This window comes from Epinephelus lanceolatus, chromosome 10 (assembly GCF_041903045.1).
Source record: "Epinephelus lanceolatus isolate andai-2023 chromosome 10, ASM4190304v1, whole genome shotgun sequence".
NCBI lineage: Eukaryota > Metazoa > Chordata > Actinopteri > Perciformes > Serranidae > Epinephelus > Epinephelus lanceolatus.
Genome location: NC_135743.1, coordinates 33,835,763 through 33,847,478, shown reverse-complemented (window position 1 = coordinate 33,847,478; position 11,716 = coordinate 33,835,763). Strand labels below are relative to the sequence as shown.

Below are 11,716 nucleotides of genomic sequence, written 5' to 3'. Positions count from 1 at the left end.
TAGACTTATAAGACTTCTAAAAAAAAGTAAGAGACACGCAAGCATTTTTTAGCTAAATCAACTCAAGTCAATTTAATTAAACCAAATCATAAAACTGATCTCTGAACACTTTTTAAATAGAGCAGGTCCAACTCTTTCATTGATAGAAAACCAACAAATTTCAACAATTCCCACCACAAGCAAGCACTTTGGCAACAGTGGCGAGGGAAAACAGCCTTTTAGGAGGTAGAGGCCTCGAGCAAGGCCAGGCTCTGTGGTGGGTGGCCGTCTGCCCCCCATATTTCAACTCGATCAATTCCATCTTGTCTTTTATACACTACATGTTCTACATTCCTCGCTCTCTCTCCAACCACCGCCATCTAAAAATAGTGATCTTCTTATAAGCCTATTGTTGCCTATTGTCTGACACTGCCCATACCCATGGGCATATTTACAAATGCATCATTTATATTAGCTGAAAATAAAGTGGGACTTACAGCACTCTTATTTTTCTACAGCATGTTTATTTGATGGATCTGACCCCATTTTAACCTGAATAGTTTTTCTTTCACTTACAAAACATAAAGTATTGATAGACAGAATAATGCTGGGAGAATATAAATCTTCCTAGGTGACAATAAAAATGAACTAAATATATTCCTCTGTTGTTTTGATGCACCCCCCCCCCCCCCACCCCCCCCCCCCCCCCCCCCACTGCCATGTGTTGTGATAGTTCGCATCACAAACTGTATTTCGCCACCTATAAATATCTTGGTTCAGGCATAAATTCAAAGGTTTACAATTTCTCTATGGGAATGAAAAGTATCGCAGCGCCCTCATTTCCGACAGTCCCTGAATGCGGCAGGAACACGCTGCACTTCCCTGTTCCTGCTCCTCCAGCTCAAAGATGGCAGCCATGGGACAGAGATGAGCGACGACACGAATTTAGGAGTTTTGTCATGAAACCGCAGAGGGTTGCACAGCTGTTACGTGCATGGTTTTAACATGACAGCGGTATAGTTTGTCACTGCAAATATGTCGTCTTACAAAGGCAATTAAAAGGTTCAGAAATATCATGTTTTCCTGTGGGCTAAGCTAGCAAGCAACGGTTAGCAAATAAATGAACCTGTGTCTTCTGCCACTCAAGAAGAAAGCAGCAGCTCTGCATACGGTGGATTGACATCTTGCAAGGTGAGTATTGGGTTGGCAGCTAAAACGTGTGGAAGTCTAACGTGAAGACATACATTTGCTGCGTTAATTTAGCATTAATATCCGCAGGTCTTGTGTCTATCGTCAACCTTAGCTCGATGTTTATTTTATATGGTGGAAATTACGGATTAAACTAAAGTATTAACATGTCAGTACAATTGCATTTATTAGTGTTGAAGTCAATTTATTGCGACAAGAACTAAATTAGCATACATTCTACTAGCTGAGTGTATCTAAGGGTAACGTTAGCATCTCAGAGGCTAGTGTCACGGCTCTCCACATAACGAATAATAAGACTGGTTGTTGATACGTGGTGTTCATGAACGCCAACACATTTCTTTTTGAGGACTGTTTCCTGGCCAGCTATTTCCTAATTCATGCTGCCCCGCATATTTATTGGACACTTCCTCTACTACACATTATATTGTTATGGAGCTTAACAAGTCCTTATCACCATTGTAAATCCAAGTGTTAATATTTCCACGTTTCCTCCCCACCAGCTCAGTTTCATCATGGCCATCACTCAGTTCCGTCTCTTCAAGATCTGCACATGTCTAGCCAGCTTACTCTCTTTCTTCAAAAGGTTGATATGCAGGTGAGCACAGCTTGTACATATTATTCTCTTTTGTGGTAATCTTGTCAATGCAACACTACCTAATGCCAAATAAATGTTGCATGCATCTGAGCCACAACTAAATTGCTGTTTATTCAAATTAATTGCACTTTGTTTCACTTTGTTCATCATGTTCTCTGCCACCCACCATGGTATAATTTGGTAAAAGACAAATCAGATCATTGCCTGGTGGGTCACATGCAGATCCATCACTGGGATGTACTGATTCAGGAAGGGTCTCAATTCATGCTCTAAAGGGAGTGCATCTGTAATGTCTGAAGAAGATTTACTTGGCAGATTTGAAATCCCTGTCAGTGAATCTTATCTCTCTGCACTAATGAGATCTGACTGTGACTGTTTGATAACAGTTTTCTACCAGTTGCTGCTATTTCCAACATTAAATTTGTTCCTTTCGACTTGTATTAACTCTGTAGGAGTGGAAGGGGCCGCAAGCTCAGTGGTGATCAAATAACTCTCCCGACAACAGTGGATTTTTCATCATCGGTACCAAAGCAGGTCAGTATTGTCAGTCAACAGCACCCGCTCTGAAAAGCCCAGAGCCCAGAGAGTGTTCAGTATTTGGAAAGGCAGACCACAGATATAATCATTGGACAAAAATTCAAAACTTGCATGTATTTACTTCTGAACTACTAGGGCTGGGCGTTATATCGATTTTGTACAATATGTCGATATATTTTAAAGTAAAACATAGATTTAGACAATACCGTTAGTATCGATATAGGGTCAGGTTACGCCACATAACGCATACTAGTGCCACGCCGAGCTGTGTACCTACTCCTTCTCCGGAGTAGGTCCAAAAGCCAGGCCGCCTGCCCTCAAGCGGGTAGCGATGGCATCTAGCCGACCGCAGCGAACCTTTGACCACCCCATTTCAGCTTGCAACTGAAAATGTAGCCCACTTAGTAGATAATACCGGGATATATATCTTTTATCAGCATTCAGCCTGAAAATACAGTGATATGATTTTTTGTCCATATCGCCCAGCCCTATGAACTACACAATCTCCTGCATTTAAATTCCACAAATACATTTGACTTCAAAGAGTATTTTATTGTCTAGTCTGCACCGCCAGAGATTGAGGAATGGAGTTCTTGGGACGAAGAGGCTCCTACAAGCATTAAGATTGAAGGTGGCAATGGAAACGTTTCCCCTCAACCCAATGAGATGGACGACGAGCCTGATTACTTCAAAGACATGGCCCCTACCATCAGGAAAACACAGAAGGTACGTCCACAGATGGTGCAGCTGATCCAGGATTACTCAGTGGATGCAAAATATATGAAATACTGCATATCCTGAACACATTTTTTTTTCAAAGCTGGTGACAATCTTTACATGTCTCTCTGGTATTGTACTGCAGCTTAAAATAGATAAACTGTACTATTAAAGGAATACTCAGACATTTTTGGAGATGTGTTTATTAACTGTCACTTTCATCTTTGCACATTCAATAAGGACACCACTCTGTCGTGTTTAGTCTAGCTAATCCCAAAGACTGGAAGAAGCAGTAGGCTTTTTTGCAATGCAGGGTTTCTTCTGGGAAATTCTTAAGTCGAAGTGGAAAGCCACCCATAGCGTGACATGTCATCTTGTGATTAGTTTCGTTAATGTACACATTGTCTCTTGTTAGCTACCAAGCTCGTCACCAGTATATCAGTCAGACAGGTTTTCTGTGGAATCAAGAAAGTGTTCAAAGCCGGGAAGCTAACTACGAGGACAGAACCTCAGAGATACTGTGTGTAGCCACTGCTCTTGGCTGTTAGTTAAGAAAAGCTGCGATGCATTAGGTTACTGTTGCTAAACTGTTGAGTTGGCTATTTCTATATGTAATAGTAAATATTCGCTATAATAAGAAGAGTTTTTATCAGAGTTGTTGGAGGTGTCCTTGACAGACCTTGGCTAGCTGTGTCTTCCTGCTTTTAATATTTGTGCAAAACTAGACAAAATATGCTTCTGATTTGTCTTTATAGTGGACTCACTCCCGTACCTCTTGATAAGACAGCAAATAACACATTTCCCAAAATATTTGTAATTAAAAAAATACAAATAAACAAGTTAATGGTGAAAAAAAAATGATCCTGCAATGATAGATTATATAATAATGTAATAATATTGGTATGGGTGTGTGCACGTCACTTGCATTTTGTGTTTATCAAACCTTTTATTGAAATATCAGATTAGACCACTGAAATAGGTCAGTCAACAAATCTCCACTGCAATAGGAATAGCAGATAATAGATTGCAGTGCACCTTTCCTCCCCCTTTGTTTTTTCCTGGTTATAGTGTGCTGCAAGAATGAGTCCTATGACCCGGAAATTAGTTAGCAGTTTTGTGTCTCTGGTTCCTTGCCTAAAATATGTTCTGTGGTTAACACATGTATAAGAGATTTTTACATTTTGTTCCACAGTTTGAAATACATCAGTAAATACCTCACTTGTGAATTTTGAAGCTTCTCCTGTCTTAAAAATGGTGGTTGCTAACAAGCAGCTAAATGAGACTACACATGTTGTCGGGGACATTAAAGGTCATCACGCTGAACACCGCCTTTACAGTCATTGTGATGGTGGCGATGCAGTCATGTGACTGCGGTGTAGTTTTTTTAGAGCCCAACGTTAGCTTTTTACTTTTGATTGCATTTAAGCTTCAAAAATCATAAAAGTGGTTTTCACTTTTCATATGTGAAATTATTTTACTGAACAAAACATGTAAATCATAAACTTTTGTTAGCCACAGACCTTATTTTCTGCAGTAATCCAAAATCCAATTGTAAAGTCCCTTTGGCTTTTTGATAAGACAACCAAATGCTAACTTACAGATTGGCCTACGAAAAACGTCATATTGCACCAAACAGCAGTTTTCTTGAGATGTTTATAATGTATGTACATTATATAGACATCATGTGAATGAATGAAAGCATGCCATAGTGCACATAGTAGTGCATCTGTATAGTTAAAACATATATAATTACATTGTAAGTAATATAAAAACTATTAACTTTGTAGTTGGGATTGTAATGCGTCACCAAGTGCTTCAGTTAAAGCTTCAGCCCCTGTCTCTCTGGTTTCTGTGCTGCAGATAGTGCTGAAGAAAAGGGAGCCTTTGAACTACCTGGTGCCTGATGGCTCAGCAGGTTTCTCCAGCAGACTGGCAGCCTCTCAGGATATGATGACCTTCAGTCCACCCTCAGTAAGTTAACAGTTTAATACCATCTGAAGCATCAGGCAGGTTTTCCATTCCTCACACATCCACGATTTTCGTTGTTTGAAAAGTTTGGGACCAAGCAGAGTTTCTACTGTGGAGTGGTATAAAATAAAACGCAGTCCAAATAAATGGCCATACATTTCACATAGTAAATTTGTATGTGAAAAATCATCAAATCACAAAGCAAACCCAGAAAGAAAGGGCTGGAAAATGGGTAAAGATTAAAGACCCTAGCTGTAGTCCTATTAATATAGACTATAAAGCTTATTTACCTAGTGTGTTAGTTTGCGAATACCGATTTATCAGGTGTTGAAGAAATGTCATGTGGTAATGTTGCTCAGATATATAAGGAAAGTAGAAGTTGTTGTGTAAGGGGCCGTACACATGTTGTGTCTTTGACCGCCTGGAATACACAAGGTCAGGTGCTGGGTACTACTCTTGTGTCTTTTTTTATGCCGCTTTCAACAGTGAAGCGGTAGATTGCATCTGAGGTTGCTAAGCAACCTTAACAGGCACAGTATTACAGCCTATTTATCTGAAATCCTGAGTGCAGAGCTGATCTACTTCCAGGTGCTGTTTATAAGTGTGTAAGCCTATCGTCAGTGGCTCTGACATCTGAGTGCACTTGCAGTGTGTCTACATTGAAAATGATTTTGATGGCGCAAAAAACATGACATGTGTATGGCTCCTAACTTGTTAGCCTTGTGAATAACTTTGCTAAAGCTGCAGAAGGCAATACTGAAATGTCAGAACCCATAGTATAAAAAAAATTGATAGGGTGTAACGGTACACATACTTACATTGAGCTGTTCAGTACAAGGCTTTCAGTTCGGTACACATTACAAACAAACGATACATTGAATTAATCCTGTTACATTTGGAAAATAAAATACACAGATTAAATAGTGTTTAATTTAGTGTTCTCAGTGCCACTGCACTCTACAAGGCAGCCCACAGGATGTAACAGGCAACATGGTGTCTGCCTCTCCTACCCCCAAACCAAAACATTCTCCTCCAGTGAGACACACTGGGAGGCACACTACATGAAGCTAGCTCATTGCAATATGGAAAGTAACGCCATTACCAGACCAGAAATTGAAGATCCTCTGATAAACTACAGGCCTGGCATTAGGCGCCACTTTGGTTTTGAATTATGAGGGCGATGATGAGGAAGTGGTGGACAAAAAAACAATGGTATATCACATCTGCTACACATCAGTAGGCTACATCAATTAGAATATTTCTAATATGTCAACATATTTACGACGACTTCTCCACAGTGTGTCAATTGGTGGAACTAGATGAATACAAGGAGCAACACAACCTGCGAGCTAATGTTATCCACACAGCATTTAGGCAACTGTTTCCAACTGATTCAGACAGGGCAAAAGAAATCACCGTGGTGACTGATACATTTCTGGCAGTGGATATGAGATTCTGCTCAGGCTTTAGGAATGTGCTTAAAGGGATAGTGCACCCAAAAATGAAAATTCCGCCATTATCTACTCACCCATATGCCGACGGAGGCCCTGGTGAAGTTTTAGAGTCCTCACATCCCTTGCGGAGATCGGCGGGGGGAGCGGCTAGCACACCTAATGGTAGACGGCGCCCCAAACTAACGTCCAAGAACACAAAATTGAATCCACAAAGTATCTCCATACTGGTCATCCGTAGTGATGCTGCAGCCGCAACATAAAAAGTTGTTTCGAAAAACGTCATATGAACTCTGTTTTTAGCCTCACTGTAGCCTGTAGCTCTGACTGCTTCTCTGTGCTCCGCGCTCACGTGTGCGCGCCTGCGCGAGACCAGCGAAAGCATGAGCTTTGCTCACCCGTGTTTACATCACGTGACACGTGCACCGCAGGGAGAGACAACGTAACTACAGAGCTAAAAGATAATTTGCACTACGGTCTTTCAGCAAAGGACAGCCCAACATGTCTGAAGACTTTGAAATTGAGGAGGAACAGCATTTCTTTGTTGAGCCGTATTTGTTTGAGCCCGGGTATACGGACGGAACTCAGGCTACTGGATGAAGTAGCTGCCACAGCTCATGAGCCTAACCCTCAGCCAGCCGCAGAATACCGGAGTCGAGCACTGGAAACCTGGTGGTGTAGTTGTTTCAAATGCAAAGCAATGCCAACGGATGAGGAAAGTATTTGCTGCTCAGACTGGGAATTGGCGATGCCTGCACTTGAGAATCTGGACATCAGTACTGACGAGACTGCTGCTCTTCAGAGACCGTGCATCACCGATCACCCTGAGCGCACACACGTGAACGCGGAGCACAGAGAAGCAGTCAGAGCTACAGGCTACAGTGAGGCTAAAAACAGAGTTCATATGATGTTTTTCGAAACAACTTTTTATGTTGCGGCTGCAGCACACTTGGATCACTATGGATGAACAGTATGGAGATACTTTGTGGATTCAATTTTGTGTTCTTGGACGTTAGTCTGGGGCGCCGTCTACCATTAGGTGTGCTAGCCGCTACACCCACCGATCTCCACAAGGGATGTGAGCACTCTAAAACTTCACCAGGGCCTCCATCGGCATATGGGTGAGTAGATAATGGCTGAATTTTCATTTTTGGGTGCACTATCCCTTTAATGTAACTGAGCCCAAAAAAAACAAAAGCTCAACTTACAATATGATGTTAGTTTTTAAACATTAAAAAAGGGACATTTGCTTTCATTTCAGAACCAAGATTATTTTTTAAAAAAAAATTTCATAACTATAATGCTACATTTGATATTTTTAAGGAGCTGGTTTTGCTTTATATGTTGCTGAAACGACACCCCCCAAAATGGGTCACTCAGGTATAGCTCCATCATTTTTCGAAATCAAGAATCCTCATACCTAATGATGTAAGTTTTTACACCACTGTATTGTATCAAACTGAACTGTCAATTTTGCGAACCCTTACACCTCGGACCAAAGAAGTAAAAAATTCTAAAATGTTCCTTACTTTTCATGAGAAACTAGCTTGTGACAGATGAGCTAAGACAGACAGTTTTATAGAAGAAGGTCAATCACTGACTCAACCCCCCGTAATACTTGCAATGATTGTGTAATCATTGCAGTTAAAAGGGTTATTGACCTTTCACTATGCCCCGCCCCTTTGTGATGGTCCAACAAGCTGTCGGAGTAAGCATGGAGCCCACACTGTAATTAAGTGCCCTGAAGAAATATCACATTTTTGAAAAAAATGAAACAGTGATTCCAGAGAGAAGCACACTGAGGGGTCTACAATATGCACTTTAAGGATATATCCAGGATGTCAAACTGACTTGGTGGCAACAACAGGTTAAAAAGACGAAGATTTTTTTTATTTCTTTTTTTTTTTTAAATTTTATATACTTTTATTAATCCCCCTGAGGGGATTTTTTTTCACTCTTTTGTCATTAACACGCAGGTCAAGATAGTTAGAAGCTAAAGCCAAACTATAGGCTACAGATCACAGTGTAATAGTGAACCACCACTGCTGATCGCCACAGAAGACAATGAATATAAAGGGAAACTTTGCTGATATTGAACCAGCTGTGTGGCATCACAGTGTGTGCAGATGAACAGTGTTTGGCTTTGCCCCGGTGTCACTGCCAGCACCCAGACCTCTGCTGCTGGACCCCCACCACAGGACAGGTGGGGAGCTCTGGGGAAAGTCAAATAACATTCATCTGCGCACAGTGCAATGACACACAGCTGGTTCAATATGAGCAAAGTTTCCCTGCTTCCCTTCACTGGTTCCTGTACAGCAGGGTCAGTCTGTTTTTTTTTTTCACTGTTACAAAGCAAAAGCAGTATTTGTATACATTCAGTAGGCTATATCTTCAGTAGCTAGCTAGCTAACCCTTCACTTGCCAGGGTTTGATTTTGGTTTTGGAACAGGGAAGAAACGTATATCTATTTCCAACCTCTGCCCCTGGTCAAAATCCACAAAACCAGCCTGAAAATGAAGGAAATCTGAAACGACTGCATTAGAGTCAATGGAGCACAGCTGTGTTGTTGTCGGACCCTGGGCTGAGCCAGCCTGATGCTACGTCATGATTTCCCAGTCTGCATCCGCAAGCGGGACCTTGCTAAGGTTCAACTCAACAAGGACATTGAATCAGAAACATGTAAGGATGCAACAACATGAAGTGAACAGTGTCCTTCATACAGTTAATCTCTGGTAAAGCTAGAGGAGACTTCCACAATGATTGTTTAGTTAGGAGGTAATACATTATGTAAAGTATTTAGTTTTGGCCCTATTCAGAAACCATAACTCTTGAAATCTAAATGCTGTAATTATTGTACAGTGACATCCTCCTTATGTGCAGGCTGAACTGGGAGAAATGGACAACTGGCAGGAGGACGCAAATGCCTGGGAGGATGAGTCTGATGCAGCCTGGGAGGCAGAGGAGGTGCTCAGGTAATTTTTCAGGAATGCCTCTGTCCCTTTACATAGACACTGTACGAGTACCAGTTTGTCAGGATTTTTCAGTTGACATAGTTCATTATTCTTCTTTAATATTGCATCAGCCAGTTATGCAGCAGTTACAGGAACAAGTGAATGAGTTGAGTGTTTTGTAAGACGAAGGGGAAGATGAATCCCATTAGGCTTAAGGGTGACTTTACTTAATAGGATTCTCACATAGAACATTATGCAAACATACAGTAAAAGTATTTGTTTGATGTGACTTGAGTTGCTCTTCTGCTCATGGGATGACAGATGTTGTTGAAAGGAAAATGCGGAGAACACTTGAAATAGTTTTGCCAGGCCATTTTACTATTGATGAAAATTATACTGTGAGCTCACTTTCATTTTTCCATTGGAGAGCTGTAGATTCACACACTGGCCACCAGGAGACAGTGCATACCATAATTACAACACAGAGGAGCAAGGAATAAGATCTTGTTTTCCCCACTCCCAGCTGACCTAGCTTCTGTTGATGTGCGCTGTAATGACATTGCTTGCAATCGTATGTTTGTCTTTCTCTTTATGTAACAGACAACAGAAGATGGCAGAGAGAGAAAAGCGGTCCATGGAGCAGCAGAGGAAGAAGATGGAGAAAGAGGCTCAGAGGATGATGAAGAAGGAGCAAAAGATTGCCGTCAAGCTCTCGTAACATTTTAGAACCGCTCAATTTTGAGCCAAAGGGATGGGAGGGGGCAAAGACACTGAATCAATCATCAGTCTGTCTTTACAGTCATCATACCGACCAGGATTACCACCCCACACTACTTATCTGTTAGCAAACTATCCTCTTTCTCCACCCTGTTTCCACCAGCAGCCATTTTAGTCTGTTATCCAGCTGCAGCAATGAAAGTGCATCATTCTTGAGGGCAGATAACTCACCTGGTGTACTCCCTGTTCATGTGGCAAGGTCATTTTGGTCTTCAAGGGAAAACTGTATTCATGCGATCCTCTTCATCTTAGGTTAAAGGTTAGAAGCAGCATTAGAGGGTACCACTTAGAGATTCTGATTAAATTTGTCACATAGCGTAGAAAAATCTTTTGGGTTTTTTTTCCCCAGGTACATTTGTAAATAATCAGGTACCTGTACTACTTTATGAGACTCAAATAGGGAGTACACTTCCCTTTCTTTGTCTTATTTATAACCTCAAAGGCAAAGGAGTGTAATTAATTTTAAGCATCACTGTATACCAGTGACATCCCTCAGTTTGCTTGATCTTTGTGTTTTTATATTTATGTCTTTCATCGTCTTTTTTTTTTTTCTAATGAATGTTGCTTGGTAGTTGACATTATCTCCCTGTGCTGTGCAGCCCTTAGTACACTGGATATCTGCATTAAAACAAAGGCTGAGGATTATCAGTATGAGTAAGGATAAATGACCATAGACTAGAATCTAGCCCAACTATAAATGTTAGCTATGGGTTCCTATGGTAATCTCATGGCTACTGATCTGCCATTTATTCTTCTCTGTCAGTTTTTGATATTGAGGGAAATTGTCCAGTGATCACTGCTTTGATTTTTATTTTTATTTTTTTTGTCCAAGGAACGGGAATGTTACTTTGCTCTTAAATAGCTGATCCGCTCACTGCACAGACACTGATTTTCTAAAACATGGATCACCATCACAGTGTAATCTCAGACCGGATACCTTGGCTTGTTAGAAGATGGAAGAAATTTTTTTGCTTCTTTTCTTATCTGAAAATCCTGTTATGCATCATTATAATGAAATTACCAGGCAGTGTTGGCAGTATTGGTATCAGTGCCAATAGGCAAGCTGTTGTCATGGGAACATTGGCAGGTGGAGAAAGGCCCATTATAAATAGAAACATGCAGACATGATAAAATATGTCTGGACTGTGACGTCTGATAAAAGATTTGAGTGGAGCCGAGGAAGGTACATTTCCCACTGAATGTTACAGTTTGAAAAGCTTTGCAATGCTTCTAAAGAAATATTTGGTCAATGTCATCCAGCAATGATTTACTGACACTCAGAGGAGCTGTTTGTTTTAAAACTTACATGATTAAATGACTGGTTAATGCATGATCAGGTTTAAGAGTTTAATTGAAAGCAGGTAGCAGCATTTTAAGGGAATTTAAGGGAATTCCGCAAACTATCTGTAAGGATTTGTGTGTTTTCTTTGGAAATGCTCTTTTCCCAACTGTTTTCATTGAGAAAAGCTGCATGTTGTTCCATTTTGTCATTTTGCACATTTTACTTTTCAAAAAAAAAAAAGAATCACAGA

General features: G+C 40.8%; 1 protein-coding gene across 1 annotated transcript; it reads left to right on the top strand.

The window, feature by feature from the left end:
- The first annotated feature begins 860 nt into the window (after nucleotides 1–860).
- On the top strand, nucleotides 861–11,716 carry ebag9 (estrogen receptor binding site associated antigen 9). Its single transcript, XM_033641737.2, has 7 exons — nucleotides 861–1,170; nucleotides 1,689–1,783; nucleotides 2,236–2,317; nucleotides 2,882–3,046; nucleotides 4,898–5,008; nucleotides 9,337–9,428; nucleotides 10,008–11,716. The coding sequence occupies exons 2-7, from the start codon at nucleotides 1,701–1,703 to the stop codon at nucleotides 10,123–10,125; spliced, it is 651 nt and encodes a 216-aa protein (XP_033497628.1). The 5' UTR covers nucleotides 861–1,170; nucleotides 1,689–1,700; the 3' UTR covers nucleotides 10,126–11,716.